Below are 23743 nucleotides of genomic sequence, written 5' to 3' on the forward strand. Positions count from 1 at the left end.
TGCAACCTAGATCGCTGGGACGGCGACAACAGTTGGTACCAGGCTGCAGCAGCGTATGTGAGGCGGGAGCAGACATAATATGTCTTGTAAATAGCGAGCTTAATCCTGGTCGGGAGCCCGGACGCCAACACCCGCCGCAGCATGAATCTGGCTGCGCTCGCCGGACCGATGATTCGGCTGGCGTGCGCTGCCATGCTCAGCGAGCGGTCGATGTCGCACCCGAGATACCGGACCTTCGGCTTAAACTCGATATTCACACCTCGGAGATTGTGTTTCTTGGGGACGACTCTGATACGGACCGGACCGTGGAGGAGCGCCGCAGTCTTACCCACGTTGACCGCGACTCTCCAACGGTCCAGCCACTGGGGCAGTAAGTCCAATAGCCTCTGCATCCTCATTATGTCTGCAGAGGGGAACGGGGAGGACACAAAGTAGGCAGAGTCGTCAGCGAACAGTGCCAACATCACGTCCTCCTCCGACGCTCGAAGGTTATCCTTCAGCACCAAGCGCTAGACAGTACGGTCGTACATATTTATAGGGCTTTGTACACGTGAGCGTGTTTACACGTTTTTAAAGTATTGAAATTACAATAAAAGGGGACTGTTTAACATCAATTTCTCATCGTAATAAAAACAGAGTAATTAGTTGATGATCAGATGATCCGATTATCACATTCAATCATTATTATTTTTATAATAAGTAGGTAAATAGTCATATTTGCGCCGATACATACAATAGGAACTAAAGTTTCAAGTGAACAGTTTATAGAATAAGGATTGTTTTCGGTTTGCCTAGTAATGATCTTTAAATGAGAAATTAAAACCAGGAAATTCCTTTTATTTGGTTTTTTTATTTATATATTGAAATATGTCCTAGGATTGTGCTTTTTAAAATTCAAGGCTGGACCAGTAATGTTTCGTTTCGTAACATTTTAATGAATTAGTGTGATTCCTAATAAACTCAGAGTTACAGACACTTAAACTAACATATCTATGAGACAAATGAAATACTAATGTAAATTATAGCCTATGAACATCATTAAAATACACGTATTATTTCAATTCGAACTGGTAATTATAATGTTCACTTAACAATCTAAACTCTAGTCTAGTGTAGTCTGGTCTAATCTGTGCTCTAAATTAAGTAAAATCATACGTAAATTCATTTCATAACTTTTATTTCAATACATAAAACATTTAAAAAAATCACAACTAAGAAAATCACAATAAATATTAACATTCTCCACTTACGTTATGTTAGCATTTCAATATCATTTCGGCTTCAAGAGCGGGGTTTCTTTTATCCTGAATAAAGGTCAAGCAAATATCACACCAAGAAACCCAAACTTCTTAGATGTTAAGGTTCTACATAATTTGGTACAATCTCAATATTCAAGCATACTTGAGATCCTAGAGATCCTTGAGATCCTATCCTGATTTAATAAATTAGAGAGAAATTTTAGACAGCTTTAATCTTTAAGCCCGATTCTTTTACGCTTGAATGATAAGTATGAAAAATTATTTTTATCTAAACACAAAATTTCAAAGAGACTCTGTTTTTATAAGTTCACTAGCGGCCCGCTCCGGCTCCGCTCGGATCTTTAACAAAAATTTCAACGATAGTTGACGTTTTATTTTTTTTAAATAAAAGAATACTTATTGCGGCATAGCTATAATAGTTAGACATGTGCTGTCGCGACAGTTTTTGCAAATAATAATGTGTTCTACAAAGTCGTAGTACATTTTTTTATTCTATCATCAATAGTTTTCGCAGGGCACGCGATGTAAAGAATATTTTAGGTAATTTTTTTACACCTTGGGTTACATTATTGGAGTTTTAGTAAGGATCCCTAATTTTTTTCAAAAAAGATTATAGCCTATGTCACTCGGGTATAGTGTAGCTTCTAAACAGGGAAAGAATTTTTCAAATCGCTTCAGTAGTTTCGGAGCCTATTCAATACAAACAAACAAACAAATCTTTCCTCTTTATAATATTATAAAAGATAAAAGATAAAGAAAATATAGTACATATTATCGACCAGAAGTGAGGTAGTTAACAAAAAGAAATAAATAACACAGAACTGGCCTAATTATATTTCACTGAATTAACAAAACTTCTAACAAAATGATTTCAATTTACTATGAACGAAAACTGTTAAAATTACACAAGTCCCAAACATGTTTCAACAAGAACCGCACACACGAACGCCACGCACAAAAAAGAGGCAAAGGCGGAGCAAGGGATCGTTTTTATAGTTTTAGCGCTGGCTCTCGGTCGGGGGTTGCCTGGACTCGGTAACACGGCCGTTCCTGATGGCAAGGCGTCCTCGACCGCTTCATCTCTCAGCAGAAGCATATCTCTTCCAGCTACGTCAGAGCCTGCATCAACAAGTTCACCCTCTGTAACACAAAAAAAATACACCCAGACCATAATACTCTAAAACTTTCTAAAATTTAGAATCCCTACTACAGACGCAAGCGTGCACTCTTACATCTGCAGCGAGGACGAGCCAAAGATAAACATTTGAAGTGAGAAGAATGGATATCGCACAACTGTCCCAAACTGCGCAATTTGAGACACCTGCACGATTCCTTTACTGTGTTAGCCCGTACAGGAAACGTCTAAAACAGTAGCGCGTTGTTGTCGGCAATATTCACCGATACAGATACTGAACATTACCGACACAACACAGCTAAACAGTAGGGACGCAAGATCCGGCCGAATCCGCATCTACCATACTGCTCAAAAAAATAGACGGAAAGTAAAGCACCGTCGTGCCCACCTCAACCTCAAAAATGGGAAGTAAAGCACCGAAGTGCCCACCTCAACCTCAAAAATGGGAAGTAAAGCACCGAAGTGCCCACCTCAACCTCAGAAATAGGAAGTAAAGCATCGAAGTGCCCACCTCGACCTTCACATATTAGTTTCAAAGAAAAGGCTGCATGTCACCGGGGTCCACTCGTAACGATGATGCGGAAGCGTGTGAAAGATCTTGTTAGGGCCGCGCCTCCCGAATGTCCGGCAGGGCAGCCATCCCAGCTCCAGTCTGCCCCCACGATGTGAGGCTGCACCACGTGTGGTGGGCGTCCCGCTCGACCGTCCTGATAGATAATCCTGAAAATGCAGGTGGAGCGCATAAGTAGCTCAGCAAGACTGCAAACGAACTATTCCTGACTCCCTGCGTAGGGCTTGGTGGACCAAAGGCATCAACCAGCCGTTGGGTAGTCCCCAACGAGTGAAGCAGCAGGCCACAGACCAAGCGACATCGCCCTCTGCGTCACTGCCAGTCGTACGGCACCGTGAAGTCGGCGGCCCTCGAGCAACACGTGGAGTATGCACGCCATAAGTAGATGAGCGCGCGCAGGCAGCGGCACGCGAGCAACACGTGCAGTATGCACGCGAGAAGTAGATGAGCGCGCGCAGGCAGCGGCATGCGAGCAACACGTGCAGTATGTAGATGAGCGCACGCAGACAGCGGCACGCAATCAACACGTGCAGTATGCACGCCAGAAGAAGACGAGCGCGCGCAGGTAGCGGCACGCGAGCAGTGCGCGCAGTCTGCACGCCAGAAGTAGGCGAGCGCGCACAGGCAGCGGCACGCGAGCAGTACGCGCAGTATGCACGTCTGAAGCAGGCGAGCGCGCGCAGGTAGCGGCACGCGAGCAGTACGCGCAGTATGCACGCCAGAAGTAGGCGAGCGCGCACAGGCAGCGGCACGCGAGCAGTACGCGCAGTATTCACGTCTGAAGCAGGCGAGCGCGCGCAGGTAGCGGCACGCGAGCAGTACGCGCAGTATGCACGTCTGAAGTACGTGAGTGCGCACAAGCAGCAGCACGCGAGCAACACGTGCAGTATGCACGCCAGAAGTAGCTGAACGCGCGCAGGCAGCGGTACGCGAGCAACACGTGCAGTATGCACGCCAGAAGTAGATGAGCGCGCGCAGACAACGGCACACGAGCAGCACGTGCAGTATGCACGCCAGAAGTAGGTGAGCGCGCGCAGGCAGCGGCACGCGTCCAGTACGTGCAGTATGCACGCTAGAAGTAGGCAGCGGCACGCCAGCAGTGCGCGCAGTCTGCACGCCGGAAGTAGACGAACGCGCACAGGCATCGGCACGCGAGCAGCACGTGCAGGCTGCACGGCTCTGCGCTCTCCTGCTGGAGCACGGCGCCGACTCGCTACTAACCTTACACATCGGCGACAACGCCCTGCGTTTGTGAACAAACCAGACAAAAGGCGCCTCCATTGTCAAAGTTTAGATAGCACCTGCAATGCTCCAATAATCCTGTTCATCACGTCATCCATCTGCTGACCAGCAGTGCTACACTCACCCGCCGATTTGCATGACGCTGTTCCAGGATGCTCAGGTGCACATGCGTCACCCCCTTCGACGGAAACCGTTGCTGCATCTCACAAGTATAATTATGTTCCAAAGAACGGTTCCACGGAACTACGCCAGGAGACATCCCGCGGCGTAGGTGTCTTGCTCTTCCTACACACAGCACGATCGCGACGATGATTAATGCAACAAACTTCTAAATCGAGAATTCAAGCGGTCATGACAGCGTCGATGAGAATGATCACGCTTATATTTTCTAGATCGACGTCCTGTCATCTTTCAAAAGCACGTGGTTTTATCCCAATTCTGATATTATCGACCAGAAGTGAGGTAGTTAACAAAAATAAATAAATAACACAGAACTGGCCTAATTATATTTCACTGAATTAACAAAACTTCTAACAAAATGATTTCAATTTACTATTAACGAAAACTGTTAAAATTACACAAGTCCCAAACATGTTTCAACAAGAACCGCACACACGAACGCCACGCACAAAAAAGAGGCAAAGGCGCAGCAAGGGATCGTTTTTATAGTTTTAGCGCTGGCTCTCGGTCGGGGGTTGCCTGGACTCGGTAACAATAGATATATTCCACCCGCTATGAATATAGACATCGAAACATCTATTGAAAAACGGACAAGGACAAGCTTTATACAGGATATTCCAAATCAAATCAAATCAAATCAAAAAATTATTCAACATAAATGAAAGTATATACTTGTTGAACGTCCAAAGAACTACCGCCAATTCACAAAAACTAGCATCCGTCCTGAGAAGAATTGGCAAGAAACTCAGCGGGCATGTCTTTTTTTTTAAATATTAGGTTTTTTTTTAACATTAATTTTTTTTTTAATATTCACCTTTACAATGAGTATTATAACGTAACAATTATTACGATATTGAAATGCCCGGAGCGAGGAACTTATTCCCACTTTGTGCAATCTTCTAGATAATCATTGAATTTATAGTAAGCTTTATTGCACAGATGTTCTTTAATAGTTTTCTTAACCCTATGTATATGTAGGTTCTGAACATCTTGTGGGATTTTGTTGTAGAGGCGCACAGACAAACACCCGAATGAATTTCGTATCGTATGTAACCTACTCATCAGCACAATAAGCTTGTGTTTGTCCCTAGTATTTCTATTATGTATGTCCGACTTTTTAGGAAACTCCTCAATATGTTTACGAACATACATCAAATTTTCAAAAATGTACCGGGATGGCATAGTGAGAACTTTAATTTCATAGAGCTTAATATGCAATCTAAGCACTGATTTGTTAGGCCACTTTTGACGTTTACGCGGGATCTAGTGGTAATATATCGATGGTCGTAACCATCATATTTCAACAGGATTTTACTTCTTGTAATGTCCCTCCAGCGCCTCCGATAATTGGCCGCATGAAAGTATGAAGGGCTTCGTGGAATGGGATCTCAAGTGTGGTGTGGATCCACCATTGATCGAACCACCTTGTCGGACTGCACCCGCGCGGTCTGTTTCCCTCGATCTTCCCTGTCGCGAATAGTTTCTCTAGGCTATCGGGTTTTTTCCGCTCCGTACAGAAAAATGGAAAAGGCTTTAGTGAGGACCAGTTTCATCTTTTTTTTTCTGGGTAATGTTACGTTCTTTCCAGATTTTACCGAGCGAGTCATGGCTGCCTTTGCCATTCCGACCCGCCGTCGTATCTCAGGTTCGCTGGATCCGGTATTGTTAATGTTGGAGCCTAGGTAAATAAAGTTGTCAACAAGCTCAAGATTTAGTGCTAGTGTAATATTTTTTTATATTTTTTATTAGTGTAAATTTTAATTATGGTGGGACTAGCTAAGGTACACATTACAATGAACATGGGCGGTGAAATTAAAGTTGTGGCTTCTATAGACTTCGGTTGTCACTTAGCCTTAGGCTATGATTTCGCCTGTCTATATAGTACGTTAGCGTAGAAAAGTCGTACACGAGACCCCGTTGTATTTAAAAACAGAAAACGTTTTTAATTTCTAACTTCTATTCAACGGAACAACTGCGAAAGCACTTAAGGTTAAATGAAAAAACTTATAGCCAGCTTGCTCGATCGGTGCATTTCAAGTATTTATGTACTCTAATAGATTTCTACCCGCAGTTTCGTCTGTATGGGTTACATTTTATATGTCTTAAGTAGATACCCGTGATCAGCACTAGGATGAAAAGTAAAGATGCCGTCGTGACCTAATGCGGTGGGCAGCGGCTTGGCTCTGCCTCTGGCATTGCTAAAGTCCATGGGCGACGGTAACCACTCACCATCAGGTGGGCCGTATGCTCGTCTGCCTACAAGGGCAATAAAAAAAATAAAAATAAAAAATAAAAACATAAGGTGTCCGTGCATTCGTATCAATCGAGTGGAGTAGCCGTTGTACTATATAACTGATACTTATAGGTTTATAGGCACCTAATGTCTCAAGGCATCCACGTTGAATTTCTCTCCGGTGACTACTTAATACCAGATGAACTGTGAACTTTCTTCTTTTCAAATTAACTTATTATTTGTTACTAGCTGACCCGGCAGACTTCGTAGTGCCTCAATCGATAAATAAAAGACCTAAACTTTTGTATCAAATAAACTTAAAATAATCAAAAGGAATCCGTCCGACGGGGTCCATCAGAGCAAAAACAAGTCCGACGGGGTCCATCAGAGCAAAAACAAAATTGTAACTTTTATTTAATTCCGAACATTTTCATATTTATCTACCTTTTAAACCTTCTCTGGACTTCCACAAATAATTCAAGACAAAAATTAGCCAAACCGGTCCAGCCGTTCTCGAGTTTTAGCGAGACTAACGAACAGCAATTCATTTATATATATATATATACTAGCTGACCCGGCAGACTTCGTAGTGCCTCAATCGATAAATAAAAGACCTAAACTTTTATATAGAATAAATTTAAAACAAACAAAAGGAATCCGTCCGACGGGGGACACGTCAAAGGGAAAACAAAATTGTTATTTTTATTTAATTCCGATAATTTTCATATTTTTATACCTTTTAAAGCTTCTCTGGACTTCCACAAATAATTCAAGACCAAAATTAGCCAAATCGGTCAAGCCGTTTTCATGTTATGTCGTGACAACGGAAAACGGGTTTCATTTATATATATATATATGTTGGCACACGTCAGGGATGGCTGAGCGGTAGTTTCGTCATCACTCGTATTCGATTGAACTCAGTTTAGTCAATAAAACTTTTCAATAATAATTATTGAAACTCAACACACACAACTTTCACAATGACAGGATAAATCGACAGTTTCGTTGCACATACCGACAGACCGACTGACTGACTGACTGACTGTCAGAGACTCACTGCTGAGACGGACGGAATCACTGTCTGACACGAATGCCACGACTCTGTCCACGCCATTTTATACTGTGGCGTTACGGAGTCTACCCTTCATTTTGTGATATTTATCAAAACAACATTTCATCATTTAAAATAATAATCAAAACCACCGTCTTAATATTACTAAAAGTCGTTATCCACGACAACTAAAAGTCGTTATCCACGACACGGCCATTCTGACACGTCACACGTCCCTGTGTGACGCTCCTGCAAGGAAAACAACCTTCTGCAATATCTAACAGGTTTCGTCTCGGCCACTCCTGATTCATTCACGATTGATGATTGGGATTCGTTTCATTACAAACCATAACGTTAGCTTTCAACAAGATCTTTAACAGACTATGTTAACCTGTGTAAGTAGATAACTTAATTACCCAACTATTAGTAATACACTATACAACAGAAAATTTTCATTAACGCTCAATAAGCATTAGAAACCCGAGTTATTACAAAACAACTCAATCTGAGCAGTATTTCATCAGTATTATGTATCAACCACAAACTATCGTTACAATTACTTCCATCTAGTGAGAGTAACTCATGCCACCTATATCGAGTGACGATAACCCAATTCAAGTGCCACCTCCATCCTCCATCGAGTAGCTCTTGACTACTTATTGCCTCCATCCGGCAAATAAGTGGGACCTCCATCCGGTACCCAACTTCAACACAAAACACTAATGCCTCCATCCGGCACGCAAGTGGAACTTCCATCCAGTACCCACTTCAACCATAAAACACATCGCAATGCCTCCATCCAGCAATAAAACGAACACATCACCTAAATCGAGCGAGGTGTTCAATTACCAGTCATAAATAACACTGAATACTGTTCTTTACTAATCACACAAAATAGGACAACAAAATTCTTACTTTAATCAGTCAGTTGTATCGTGGTCATTTGATCCTACATCTTCTACATCACTAGTGTCAACAAAATCGTATAGAACGCTCCTGGCCTGGCTGCCGGCGCAGCTAGTGACATTGCCACCCACATTATCATTAAAACAAATGATAAAACCAATACACATCACTTCACAATATAGAGTCAAGGTCATTAGTAGACCAACATAACAATAGTCTCCATTGAGACCCAGGTCTCCGCTGTACCAATCGATGGAGATACTCTCACCTCACTGATCAGTCTCGTCAGTAGCACTACTTAGAGGCAACCTTATGTAATCATAGGTTCTATTACCAGTTAAAGCCATCTATCTTCATTTCAACAAAATTCAACATCATATTTTACTAACTTTCCAATGTTCTGGTCTCGTCAAAGTTAATCTCTTACTTTCAGTATCATTTTAAGTAAAAACCTTTAGGGATATGGCACGCGAACTATTAAGAATTCGAAGGGGCTCGCCTATGTTATTCTTTGGGTAGAACAATTTAAAAAAGATGTACGGCTTCTAGCACTTCTTGTCAAGAACAATTCCATGAGCTCATCGCGAGCTTGGTCATCAATAACGCAAGTCTGGGCTTCGAATAAGGACACTAGATTTAAGTGTTCTATTTCACTGAATGCTCAATCTCACTGAACCGATTAAAACAACTATCAGGTAGTACATAACATACAATAGGTAAGCTATAAACCATCGCATAGGATTTGTTCCGTACAGTTTTGGGTCAAAACAACAGAAACCTTTTATGAGAACCATCGTATAAAATTGCTGAATTATGAAGCTACTACTAATAGATTTCTTGACAAGAGAGCATTCGGCACCCGAATCCAAATAAAAATAATACGACTCACCAAAATTGCCCGATATTACGCAGCTACCGGCACGTCGCTTCGCTCGGCCGGTGAATAGTTGACCCATCGAGCGCCGACAGACGGCGTTTGCGTCCCATATCTCGTATTGGCTGCAGCAATCACGTGTCAATTGCGACACGGCCTTCCTGATTGTATACGTCCTCGTGTGATGGTTAACCTACAATCAAAAACATCCACGAGAACACTTGTTCCGCTCGATCACTCCTGACTACACTTTACGACTTATCGGAAAATTTAAAGTCATCAAAGCTTTAAACTGTTTTAATACCATTTTAACCAAATCAAACAATAGGGTATACAAAGTTCACTATTCAGCAGCCAGAGCACGTACCACAGTCGTTCATCAAACTTCAAATTTACTCTGTACAAATCAGGCATAGCTTACAGGAACTCAGATCAAAGAAAGCTTCCGACTAAAAATATCTAACGCCACGGCTCTCCAGCCGACCAGCAATCGCAATTGCCCTCATGATGCGCATCCACAGCGTGGATCGCCCGTGTGCATCACCCGCTGACTACACACGATGGTCTTTACAGACCCCGACCTCCGCCAGAGCCAAACGCGCACCGCGCACCCACGGACTACTTGAGTTGCCTCAAGAGACACCGATTTCTACCGGGCTACGACTACGTAATAGCTACTGGTACGGTCGAACACAATACGGCCGATAGACTATCCTTACTCGAGTTTTCACCACAATTTAAGCTTGCTCTTCATCATCATCATTTACATCAAACTCAACTGGTATGTGTCATGCTGGCATTTTTCTTTGCCTATCATGTGGGTATTTGTAAGTACGTTTTGAATTTAAAGCTTTCAATGTGTAACGGTCACCATCCAATACTTCAACTACTTTAAACGGCCCTTTAAACTTCGTATCTAATTTCGTTTGATTACGCTCTTTGTTTTAATGTGTGGACGAGCTCACAGCCCACCTTGTGTTAAGTGGTTACTGGAACCCATAGATATCCACAGCGTAAACGTACCACACACCTTGAGATAGAAGTTCTAAGGTCTCAGTATAGTTACAACCGCTGCCCCACCCTTCAAACCGAAATACACCACTGCTTCACGGCAGAAATAGGCAGGGTGATGGTACCCGTGCGGTCGATGTCACTATACGGAACACCCGTCTGGTGCCACGTCCTTACCCACGAGAACGTCGCCGCGCTACGACGCCGGCAGCGCGCGATCGCAGTCAGAGCTATTCAAGGATACCTCACAGTCTCCTACGAGGCGGCGCGCCCTAACACAAGTGCAACCGGAGCGCGGGGGCTCCAATCTCGGCAGTCCGTGCTGGAGGCGTGGTCTCGTCGTTTGGCGGACCCGTCGGCCGGCCTCCGTACCGTCGAGGCGATCTGCCCAGTTCTCGCGGACTGGGTGGGCCGCGACCGCGGAAGTCTCACCTCCGGCTACCTGTACAGACTCACAAGACATCTTACCACCAGCCACCACGCAAACTACAATTTTGCGGGTTCCACCTCTACTACACGATGTTACTCCCATACTGCGGAAGTCAACCGCGAACACTTGTCAAGCACGCACAAGCACGCACTTCACCGGAAAAATCTGCATCCGTCAGCGGGACCCGAACACCGCCGCATCGCCAGACACTAACGCACCGGGCGTCTTATCTTACAGGTCACGACGACTTCAGATGTGTCAATTTTTCTTCCCCACGGAAACTTGCTTGCTTTCTTGTTTGCTTGCTTGCTGGAGCCCGAAGTCATCGAACGTGTAGTGTTATTGGTATTGAATCTAGTAGATTCTAAAGTTTCAGCGACAATTCACAGTCTCATGTCCTGGTTTACTGCACTAGTGCCATGTAACTCTAGCAGTAGTCATTGGCTTAAAAACGATTCGTGTCAGAACTACCCACTCGTCATGACAGATCCATTATTGCGATCGAAGTTTCACTTGAGATTTGCACTTGCCTTAATTTCTTGCAATAGCTTGTTACGTGTTGTATTTCCGCTAGTAAATGCCATGTGATGAAGTCGACAGTCAAACTGGGCAACATGAGCCAGAACGTAAGATGTGACGATTTCTTCGTGGCTCAGATCTTCCATCGAGGTAACAGACGTTATTACACGACTTACGTATGCTGCATTCACGCTCTTGTGGCGTACCACTACTAGTATTCTGATCTGCATCATGTTTTTTTGCTGTACTTCGAACATGTTCAAACACGTCACGCCAGTGAGAGTAGAGTCCTGATCTCACTTCTGATGTTGGTACACGTCAGGGATGGCTGAGCGGTAGTTTCGTCATCACTCGTATTCGATTGAACTCAGTTTAGTCAATAAAACTTTTCAATAATAATTATTGAAACTCAACACACACAACTTTCACAATGACAGGATAAACCGACAGTTTCGTTACACATACCGACAGACCGACTGACTGACTGACTGACTGTCAGAGACTCACTGCTGAAACGGACGGAATCACTGTCTGACACGAATGCCACGACTCTGTCCACGTACCGCCATTTTATACTGTGGCGTTACGGAGTCTACCCTTCATTTTGTGATATTTATCAAAACAACATTTCATCATTTAAAATAATAATCAAAACCACCGTCTTAATATTACTAAAAGTCGTTATCCACGACAACTAAAAGTCGTTATCCACGACATATATATATATAGATAGATTATATTCCCAAGCAGTAAACTTATATCCATACAACCGTAACCCGTCCTGTTAACAATGTTCATTCCTATAGGTATCAACTGTTAATATCAGCTTTACCCATACTGAATTTCGTCAAAATCTGTTAAATAACTTAAAACATAGCAAACAGAGTTTTTATTATTACATTTTTTATGTAATTTCTAACACCTAAACAGTTTTAAAACTGATTTCCAAATATCTTAGTAGCACAAAGCCTTATATTGCTCAAAATTAATGTCTGCTTACCCATAAAATTAGGTGAGAACACGTCTAATTTCAGAAATCTGTGCAAACTGGCTGAAAATAATTAAAAATCGCTACTGAATATCGCATTACTTTTTAAAATTTTAATTCAGTACATAACTCACATAAGCTTACCAAAATCCTTTGATCTAGACCAGACATTTCGTCTCAAAACGAAGTCCTTAACTTGTTGTAAATTACGATTTCAGAAAACAAAGCAACAAAAAACTGAAATAAAAAAGCGTCTCATATTGGACCGGAAATCTGTGAAATTTTCTTATCTCTAAATGTAATCCGGAACATGGCATTTCATAAAATAACGCTATTTCATGAACACACATGGTAATGAAAGGGTCACAAAGGCATGCGATTATTCAGTATATTCGGTTGAAAAACTTTTCAGTTCAAATTCCGGCATCTGATGTGGAATGGGCGGTGAAAACCCGGACGCTACACATCTGCTATTTTGCTGGGTCCCTCGCTATGAAATGAAATATTGTTTTTTAATAAAAAAATATTATCCTCTCCATTTCGTATTGAAGCACTTCATGTAATTTCACCTTGTTTTAATTTATTGAATAATTTTTGTTTAGAGTATTTGATATATATATATAGTAAGGAATATCCTACAAAAAGGGTAAAAAACCGGCGCGCAGCTCCGTCACCCGCGCATTTGTCGGTTGACATTCGTCGAGAGAACATCGTTCAAAGACTTTAAGTGTTAATTTAGGAAACACGAATTTTATAATAATGTTGAGGGTACAGTGCCTATAAATAGCAACGCCTTTGCTCGAAACATTCATCATTCCGATAGAGGCACCCGTCACGCGCGGACGTGCTCATCGACCACTCGATCGCCCGGCCTTTGTTCGCCCGGCTTTTGTTAGCCCGGCCATTGTTCGCGCGGCCTGTGTTCGTGGTACATCTGCCGACCAAGTGTTTTTCCTGGAAGTTTTTATTTGTTTTGTTTCCTTTTGTTATTTCTGTGTTCGTGGTACATCTGCCGACAAACTGTCTTCCTGGAAGTGTTTAATTGTTTTGTTTCTTTTTGTTATTTTCGTTTTGTTGTGTTTTTTCTTTGTCCCGTAGTAATCGTGCCGCATCGCCACCTGTGTTCAATAGAACCGCTCAGGTCCGAGAAGTTGGGGCCTCGCCGCAAGGCGAGTGTTTTCTAAGACCCAGGGTAGCCCCACCTGGGCACGTAGACATCATGGACGCTGTATTTGCGGAATTTCTCCGGCTTCGCTACCCAAAGCTCACTTCCGAGTTTCAGGCCTTCAAGGCCGATCACACCGCGAGCCCTCTCGTGGACTCCGCTGAGCTCGCTGCTCCTGCGTCGCCTGTACCTGCGTGCAAAGCTTCTGCATCGAGCACCGCAGCCTCCGTCGTGCCTGCCGTTCCCGCGTCGCCTATACTGGCGAGTAAAACTGCTGCGTCGTCCGCCGTGGTCACCATTCCAGCAGCGCGATCATCCGCGGCCCCCGTCGCACCCTCCAAAACACCTACTCGTAGGTCACCTGCGCCCGCCTGCTCGTCCTCCGACTCTGACTCGGAGATGGAGGTCGACCTCGCCCCCGTCTCATCGACGGATGGATTCACCCTGGTGCAAAAGGGTAAGAAGCGTGCCGCAGAGTCTCGAGCTCCCGCGGCCGCTAAAATTAGCAAAGCCGCGAAGGCGTCGCGCCCCCGCCCTCAGACTCCCGTTGCGCCTCCAGCCCGTGCCACTCCGTCGCCGCGTCCGGTGGCACAAAATAAAGCCCAGACCCCTCCCCCGGTAATCCTTCAAGAGAAGGCAGCTTGGGAACGAGTTTCCCTGGCCCTTCAGGCCAAAAATATCAATTTTACGAATGCCCGTAACCTCGCGAACGGCATTCAAATTAAGGTTCGAACACCCGACGACCATAGGGCCCTCTCTTCTTACCTCCGTAAGGAGCGTATAAGTTTCCACACGTATACGCTCCAGGAGGAGCGCGAACTCCGTGCCGTTATACGTGGCATCCCTAAAGAGTTGGATGCCGAGCTCGTCAAGGCCGACCTTCTCGAACAAGGCCTACCGGTTAACTCCGTACACCGCATGCACACAGGCCGCGGAAGGGAGCCATATAATATGGTTCTCGTCGCCCTCCAGCCTACCCCCGAGGGTAAGCAAATATTTAACATCCGAACGGTCTGTAGCCTTTCCGGAATCGCAGTCGAAACCCCACACAAGAAAGGCATACCTAGCCAGTGCCATAACTGCCAATTATACGAGCATTCTTCCCGTAACTGTCACGCGCGCCCCCGATGCGTCAAGTGCTTAGGCGATCACGCCACGGCCCTATGCACTCGCGATAAAAAAACCGCGACGGAACCGCCTAGCTGCGTCCTGTGTCGAACACAGGGTCACCCCGCAAATTACCGCGGATGCCCCCGAGCCCCGAAAATAAATCGCCGCGTTGCCCGCCAAAACCGCCTCCGAGCTTCCGGCCCAGACATCCATGCCTCGGCACCCTCTGTGTCGCAGGCTAAGCCAGCGTTCGTTCCGGCGCCGGTGCCCAGTGTCTCGGCCTGGGCGAAACCGCTGCCGTACATGAACACGGCTACAACTCCCTCCTCCGCGATTCGTCCCGCCCCCGCGACTCGTCCCTCTCCCGCGACTTGCCCTCCGACCGCGTCCGACAATCTCGCTTTAGCGATCGACTTCTTTCAGTCGATCAACTTTGAGCGCGTTAACGCTTTGGGCGACGCCATTCGCGCTGCCTCCACTGCACAACACTTTATCGCCGTTGTGCAAGAATACGCCGACGTATACGCGTCATTAAATACGTACGTCCTCCCCTCACTCCGCCGGTAATCAATGGCGTATATAAGTAGAATAAAGCCCCTATCCGTAACGATAGGATTTTTTAACGCTTATGGTCTCGCAAATCAACGTGATCAGGTTTCTGACTTTTTGCGTGACCATCAAATTGATATCTTTTTAGTGCAGGAGACCCTACTTAAGCCCGCGCGCCGTGACCCTAAAATCGCGAACTATAACATGGTCAGGAACGACAGGCTCTCTGCTCGTGGTGGTGGTACCGTCATTTACTATAAAAGAGCCCTGCATTGCGTCCCGCTCGATCCTCCCGCACTCGCTAATATCGAAGTATCAGTGTGCCGAATCTCACTGACGGGACACGCGCCGATCGTTATCGCGTCCGTTTATCTTCCACCGGATAAGATCGTTCTAAGCATTGATATCGAGGCGCTGCTCGGCATGGGGAGCTCTGTCATTCTGGCGGGCGACCTAAATTGTAAACACATAAGGTGGAACTCACACACCACAACCCCGAATGGCAGGCGGCTTGATGCGTTAGTCGATGATCTCTCCTTCGATATCGTCGCTCCGCTAACCCCAACTCACTACCCGCTAAATATCGCGCATCGCCCGGATATACTCGACATAGCGTTATTAAAAAACGTAACTCTGCGCTTACACTCGATAGAAGTAGTTTCAGAGTTAGATTCAGACCACCGTCCCGTCGTTATGAAGCTCGGTCGCGCTCCCGATTCCGTTCCCGTCACGAGGACTGTGGTTGATTGGCACACGCTGGGCATCAGCCTGGCTGAATCTGATCCACCATCGCTCCCGTTTAACCCGGACTCTACCCCGTCTCCTCAGGATACCGCTGAAGCCATAGACATCTTAACGTCACACATCACCTCGACATTAGATAGATCATCGAAACAAGTTGTAGCGGAGGACTTCCTTCACCGCTTCAAATTGTCCGACGATATTAGGGAACTCCTTAGAGCTAAGAACGCTTCGATACGCGCCTACGACAGGTATCCTACCGCGGAAAATCGTATTCGAATGCGTGCCCTACAACGCGACGTAAAGTCTCGCATCGCCGAAGTCCGAGATGCTAGATGGTCTGATTTCTTAGAAGGACTCGCGCCCTCCCAAAGGTCTTACTACCGCTTAGCTCGTACTCTCAAATCGGATACGGTAGTAACTATGCCCCCCCTCGTAGGCCCCTCACGGCGTTCGATGATGACGAAAAAGCAGAGCTGCTGGCCGATACATTGCAAACCCAGTGTACGCCCAGCACTCAATCCGTGGACCCTGTTCATATAGAATTAGTAGACAGTGAGGTAGAACGCAGAGCCTCCTTGCCACCCTCGGATGCGTTACCACCCGTCACCCCGATGGAAGTTAAAGACTTGATCAAAGACCTACGTCCTCGCAAGGCTCCCGGTTCCGACGGTATATCCAACCGCGTTATTAAACTTCTACCCGTCCAACTCATCGTGATGTTGGCATCTATTTTCAATGCCGCTATGGCGAACTGTATCTTTCCCGCGGTGTGGAAAGAAGCGGACGTTATCGGCATACATAAACCCGGTAAACCAAAAAATCATCCGACGAGCTACCGCCCGATCAGCCTCCTCATGTCTCTAGGCAAACTCTATGAGCGTCTGCTCTACAAACGCCTCAGAGACTTCGTCTCATCCAAGGGCATTCTCATCGATGAACAATTCGGATTCCGTACAAATCACTCATGCGTTCAACAGGTGCACCGCCTCACGGAGCACATTCTTGTGGGGCTTAATTGACCAAAACCGTTATACACGGGAGCTCTCTTCTTCGACGTCGCAAAAGCGTTCGACAAAGTCTGGCACAACGGTTTGATTTTCAAACTATTCAACATGGGTGTGCCGGGTAGTCTCGTGCTCATCATACGGGACTTCTTGTCGAACCGCTCTTTTCGATATCTAGTCGAGGGAACCCGCTCCTCCCCACGACCTCTTACAGCTGGAGTCCCGCAAGGCTCTGTCCTCTCACCCCTCCTATTTAGCTTATTCGTTAACGATATTCCCCGGTCGCCGCCGACCCATTTAGCTTTATTCGCCGACGACATGACTGTTTACTATTCCAGTAGAAACAAGTCCCTAATCGCGAAGAAGCTTCAGAGCGCAGCCCTAGCCCTAGGACAGTGGTTCCGAAAATGGCGCATAGACATCAACCCAGTGAAAAGTACTGCGGTGCTATTTCAGAGTGGAAGCTCCACACGGATTTCCTCCCGTATTAGGAGGAGGAATCTCACACCCCCGATTACTCTCTTTAGTCAATCCATACCCTGGGCCAGGAAGGTCAAGTACCTGGGCGTTACCCTGGATGCATCGATGACATTCCGCCCGCATATAAAATCAGTCCGTGACCGTGCCGCGTTTATTCTCGGTAGACTCTACCCCATGATCTGTAAGCGGAGTAAAATGTCCCTTCGGAACAAGGTGACACTTTACAAAACTTGCATAAGGCCCGTCATGACTTACGCGAGTGTGGTGTTCGCTCACGCGGCCCGCACACACATAGACACCCTTCAATCTCTACAATCCCGCTTTTGCAGGTTAGCCGTCGGAGCTCCGTGGTTCGTGAGGAACGTTGACCTACACGACGACCTGGGCCTCGAATCTATACAGAAATACATGAAGTCAGCGTCGGAACGGTACTTCGATAAGGCTATGCGTCATGATAATCGCCTTATCGTAGCCGCTGCTGACTACTCCCCGAATCCTAATCATGCAGGAGCCAGTCACCGTCGACGCCCTAGACACGTCCTTACGGATCCATCAGATCCTATAACCTTTGCACTAGACGCCTTCAGCTCTAGGAGCAGGCTTAGGGACCTCGGTAACCGTACTCGTCGAACTCGACAAAGAGTTCGCCGTGCAACCTAACCCATGAATCAGCTCGCTGAGTTTCTCGCCGGATCTTCTCAGCGGGTCGCGATTCCGATCCGGTAGTAGATTCATTCGCGAAGCAGCTACTCTTGAGTTGTTAGGTCTCCTTCGGAGGCGCTCGGGTGGCTGTTAGCAAATCCCACCCCTCCTGGCTGAGCCTTTGCTCGCCCACCTGTCCTGGTGAAACTGGAAAGGCCTCCGGGCCACCAGTAATCCTTCAATCATAAAAAAAAAAAAAAGAAACATTCATTCGATCGGCGGCGTTCGTGAGAGAAGGTAGTCGTGGACATGGTGTGCGTGAGTCATTGTTTTAAGTCTCTGTAAACGTGTGCTAATTGTTATTTTTTTTTAAATGGTTTTTCTTCTGATTCCTAATAATATATATATATATATATATATATATATATATATATATATATATATATATATATGTCGGGGAAAGGCTCTCCTCGTCGATATCGCCATTAGTGGCTGCGGGCTTAGTGGGCGTCATGGGGTTAAAGTGCGAGCACAAAACACAATGGATGCCGTTTTATCAGTAGTTTAATTCAGTTTATACAATAATTTGTTATTCCACGGTAATATTGTAGGAATACAACAGTTTAGACCGAGCAGCGAGTTCGGTGCACCAATCTCACTTTAACTATATCCAAATTATCCAACGATCCAACTCGATACGTTTTTATGCTCACAAAATACAAAATGCGTCACACCACAATACAAGCTTTCTCCAAAGTGAAGATGGCGCCTCGACCACGCTCGAGACAAGACGCTCTGCTCTGATTGGTCGCTGCCTACGTGATTTACAGTTATGGGACCTTTTATTACAGTTTATTTTTATGAAAGGTTTTAAAGTTATTGAAAAACGTAACAAACAAGATAAAATAGAATTAGGAATTATAAAAGTAATTACAACGTAAAACTAATAATAATAAACATTAAGCATGTAAACAAGAATCAACTCGACTCATTGCTTCCTCTGACACGGCCGTCCTGACATATCACACGTCCTCGTGTGATGTTGAAGGCCGTGCATCATCGCTATCTGCAAAAAAAGAAACTATTTTTGTACGTCTCGGCCACTCCTGACCCGGGACATTATAGGATCCTTACATTTGATCCTTTATGCAATAACTCCATTTCTGTTTCGTATTCCGATCTGAATCCTAATAGATTCCACGCTACATTCTAAATTAATTCCATAGTATCTAAGCAGCCACTTCGCCGTTAACAGACTAATAGCAATAAAATGGCCACCTCGCCATCCTATGGCCACCTCGCCATCCTATGGCCACCTCGCCATCCTATGGCCACCTCGCCATCCTATGGCCACCTCGCCATCCTATGGCCACCTCGCCATCCTATGGCCACCTCGCCATCCTATGGCCACCTCGCCATCCTATGGCCACCTCGCCATCCTATGGCCACCTCGCCATCCTATGGCCACCTCGCCATCCTATGGCCACCTCGCCACCCTATGGCCACCTCGCCATCCTATGGCCACCTCGCCATCCTATGGCCACCTCGCCATCCTATGGCCACCTCGCCATCCTATGGCCACCTCGCCATCCTATGGCCACCTCGCCATCCTATGGCCACCTCGCCATCCATCCTAAGGCCACCTCGCCATCCTAAGGCCACCTCGCCATCCTAAGGCCACCTCGCCATCCTAAGGCCACCTCGCCATCCTATGGCCACCTCGCCATCCTATGGCCACCTCGCCATCCTATCCAAATTTGTGAGTTACATGTTACACAATGTAGCAATGGCGTGCTATAATGTACCGACAAGCTTACGAGAGACGCTCTCTTGAATTAAGGAACAGTCATCACCAGAATCAAAACAAAATGAGAACTGCTCACCAAATTGTGTAATTATCCCGGTGACAGGCTTCATACCACACACGTTCACTCGCTTCACAATGCTGGGTGCGACGGTGGGTTGTGCACTATTACTTGCAACTGACCATGTTTTTGAGCACCGCGATGCCACATGACCTTCAACACCACACTTGTAGCAAGTCACAGGGGCACGCTTACCCTCAGCTGTGTCAGGGTGTTCGAAGATCGGAGTTGTTTGCTGTTTTTCATGCGATCGACTGAAACATTCATTAGATTTATGGCCAAGCTTTCCACAAGCGTAACATTTTGTGGAACCAGAACTTAATTTAGGAAGTTTGTTATCGTGCGTATTGCTTGCAACGGCCTTTGTCATCTCTTGGTAGCTCCGTTTGCGATAAGAAAAAGCCATTAGTTCGCGTTGCATTTTACAGCGGGTTGTTATTTCTTCCGCAAAAATATTGCGTTGTAACCGTGGCTCAATTTGTCCCATGTGTGCAAGTATTAAAGACACCACCATTTCTTCCTTTTCTAAATTACTCCATCGTGACATGAGTAAGGTAAATAAACGGCTTGCATATGCAGCAAGACATTCACCTTCTTGTGGTTTACCAGTAAGCATCTTCAATAACGTCGCTGCACATGTTTCTAACGTAACAAATCGAGAAATAAAAATTTCCTTAAATTCTACCCATTTTATATTAGGAAAAACTATTTGAGAAAACCATGTTGCAGCCGACCCTTTCATAGCCTTACTAAGAATGAGAATTAATTTACTTCCCTGTATCTCACGATCCGATAAGCAAATGTCCGCCGTGGCCAGCCAGGCCCGGGCGTCAGTGTTTGCATCATCCGGTTGAAACTTAGGCAGCGTGATGTTTTTATCCTCAAGATTCGGTGGTTTAGTCAAAGCCTCCACGAGTAGCTTCATGCTGGTTTGTTGTGCTTCAAATAACGCACGCCATCCATCATTTGCTGTTATCTGTCCGTTCACGTTTTGTGCTTGCACCGATCCCACTTCTGATGTCGGGGAAAGGCTCTCCTCGTCGATATCGCCATTAGTGGGGGCTTAGTGGGCGTCATGGGGTTAAAGTGCGAGCACAAAACACAATGGATGCCGTTTTATCAGTAGTTTAATTCAGTTTATACAATAATTTGTTATTCCACGGTAATATTGTAGGAATACAACAGTTTAGACCGAGCAGCGAGTTCGGTGCACCAATCTCACTTTAACTATATCCAAATTATCCAACGATCCAACTCGATACGTTTTTATGCTCACAAAATACAAAATGCGTCACACCACAATACAAGCTTTCTCCAAAGTGAAGATGGCGCCTCGACCACGCTCGAGACAAGACGCTCTGCTCTGATTGGTCGCTGCCTACGTGATTTACAGTTATGGGACCTTTTATTACAGTTTATTTTTATGAAAGGTTTTAAAGTTATTGAAAAACGTAACAAACAAGATAAAATAGAATTAGGAATTATAAAAGTAATTACAACGTAAAACTAATAATAATAAACATTAAGCATGTAAACAAGAATCAACTCGACTCATTGCTTCCTCTGACATATATATATATATATATATATATATATATATATTTGATAACTATGCATTATAAATTATAAACATTTACAAAGTCACTCTTAGGTTACACCGTATTCTTTCTCTTTTAATCGTGTATGAAGCCGAGTATCCATAAAAAAAGAAAACAAGATTAGTTTACCACATTTATTATTAACACGGTCTTCATACTTATGTGCGCCTCGTGAAATCTTATTAAAATAACATTATTACCTATATAATTTGCTGCATATCTTCATTCAATGATAAGCCTGATCGTATCGAAATAAACTTGTCAAATGATATAAGAATGAAATGTACCAAAGCAGAAGATGTTTCGTTATCTTTAAGGATCATTAGCTACCTTAAGTGAGTTTCGCGTCGATCATTAATTCTCAAATAGAATCTAGTTAAAATATGATTTAAACGATTTATCATTAACTATAGCCGTTGTTACTATTTCCAATCTTATGATTGCTATTTTTCTTAATTCGTTTTGTTATAATATTATGTTTATGAACGATCTTTAAAAATATTTTATTTCAATACTTTCAATTGAATTCTCATTGTTTTACCTTAAGGTGGACGACGGAACTCACATTAAATCGTCGATGAACTTCCATATTTGTTGCACAAAATAACTGCTTATTAACACTCTGCCAGGGAGCTTTTTCATCCTTTTGTATTTATTACAAGACATCAACTTGTAAGCTTAAGCAATTAGGCCCATAAAGCAGATTAGATTTTATACATTCATCTCCTAGGAAATCAACCGCGACGTTTGGTGAATTCGAGCCAGCCTTGCACAACAACGGTCTCTGTCTCTGCTACTTCAGGAGACGAGCCGGAAACATTTATGGATTCGGTGTCTCGTGATTATAGATAGACGCTACTTGATGCCGGGTTGTTCTAATGTTGAGGTATTGGTCCTAATTGAAATTCAAGACACTAGAAGCAGCACTTCAACTCCACATTTTCAGAGAGTTTTTCGATATACAATTCTTATCTATTTGTAGTTATTTAGTAGGAAAAAACCCAACATACAACAAATTCATAGAGCAAATTTAATACCAAAAAAGTACTTGCCATTTGTGAGTCAAATATGTATAGATATACATATACATATTAATAAGCAAAATAACTCAATGTGCTTCAATAATTATTTAAAAAAAGATAATGGAAGCTACAAGCTCTCATTTAAATTTCAACACGATTCCGATAGAGGCACCCGTCACGCGCGGACGTGCTCATCGACCACTCGATCGCCCGGCCTTTGTTCGCCCGGCTTTTGTTAGCCCGGCCATTGTTCGCGCGGCCTGTGTTCGTGGTACATCTGCCGACTAAGTGCTCTTCCTGGAAGTTTTTATTTGTTTTGTTTCCTTTTGTTATTTCTGTGTTCGTGGTACATCTGCCGACAAACTGTCTTCCTGGAAGTGTTTAATTGTTTTGTTTCTTTTTGTTATTTTCGTTTTGTTGTGATTTTTCTTTGTCCTGCAGTAATCGTGCCGCATCGCCACCTGTGTTCAATAGAACCGCTCAGGTCCGAGAAGTTGGGGCCTCGCCGCAAGGCGAGTGTTTTCTAAGACCCAGGGTAGCCCCACCTGGGCACGTAGACATCATGGACGCTGTATTTGCGGAATTTCTCCGGCTTCGCTACCCAAAGCTCACTTCCGAGTTTCAGGCCTTCAAGGCCGATCACACTGCGAGCCCTCTCGTGGACTCCACCGAGCTCGCTGCCCCTGCGTCGCCTGTACCTGCGTGCAAAGCTTCTGCATCGAGCACCGCAGCCTCCGTCGTGCCTGCCGTTCCCGCGTCGCCTATACTGGCGAGTAAAACTGCTGCGTCGTCCGCCGTGGTCACCGTTCCAGCAGCGCGATCATCCGCGGCCTCCGTCGCGCCGTCCAAAACACCTACTCGTAGGTCACCTGCGCCCGCCTCCTCGTCCTCCGACTCTGACTCGGAGATGGAGGTCGACCTCGCTCCCGCCTCATCGACGGATGGATTCACCCTGGTGCAAAAGGGTAAGAAGCGTGCCGCGGAGCCTCGAGCTCCCGCGGCCGCTAAAATTAGCAAAGCCGCGAACGCGTCGCGCCCCCGCCCTCAGACTCCCGTTGCGCCTCCAGCCCGTGCCACTCCGTCGCCGCGTCCGGTGGCACAAAATAAAGCCCAGACCCCTCCCCCGGTAATCCTTCAAGAGAAGGCAGCTTGGGAACGAGTTTCC

The 23743-nt window shown here is 45.2% G+C and overlaps 2 protein-coding genes across 3 annotated transcripts; both read right to left on the reverse strand.

The window, feature by feature from the left end:
- Nucleotides 1-2070: 2070 nt before the first annotated feature.
- On the reverse strand, nt 2071-4987 carry LOC134201849 (uncharacterized). The gene is made up of 2 exons (XM_062677096.1): nt 4328-4987; nt 2071-4208 (listed from the first exon to the last, which is right to left on the reverse strand). Exon 2 carries the CDS (start codon nt 4193-4195, stop codon nt 3278-3280), a length of 918 nt encoding a protein of 305 aa, XP_062533080.1. The 5' UTR covers nt 4196-4208; nt 4328-4987; the 3' UTR covers nt 2071-3277.
- Nucleotides 4988-18639: 13652 nt separating this feature from the next.
- Nucleotides 18640-21540, reverse strand: LOC119628469 (uncharacterized). 2 transcript variants are annotated; one of them, XR_009977115.1, is made up of 2 exons: nt 19794-21415; nt 18640-19713 (listed from the first exon to the last, which is right to left on the reverse strand). XR_009977115.1 is itself a non-coding variant. In XM_038010732.2 (2 exons), the coding sequence occupies exons 1-2, from the start codon at nt 20881-20883 to the stop codon at nt 19116-19118; spliced, it is 951 nt and encodes a 316-aa protein (XP_037866660.1). In that variant the 5' UTR covers nt 20884-21540; the 3' UTR covers nt 18640-19115. The 2 variants fall into 2 exon arrangements, 1 of the variants encoding a protein (XP_037866660.1); XM_038010732.2 differs by having other exon boundaries at nt 18640-19159; nt 19977-21540.
- Between the last annotated feature and the right edge of the window lie 2203 nt (nt 21541-23743).

The sequence above is a fragment of the Bombyx mori genome, chromosome 4 (assembly GCF_030269925.1).
Source record: "Bombyx mori chromosome 4, ASM3026992v2".
NCBI lineage: Eukaryota > Metazoa > Arthropoda > Insecta > Lepidoptera > Bombycidae > Bombyx > Bombyx mori.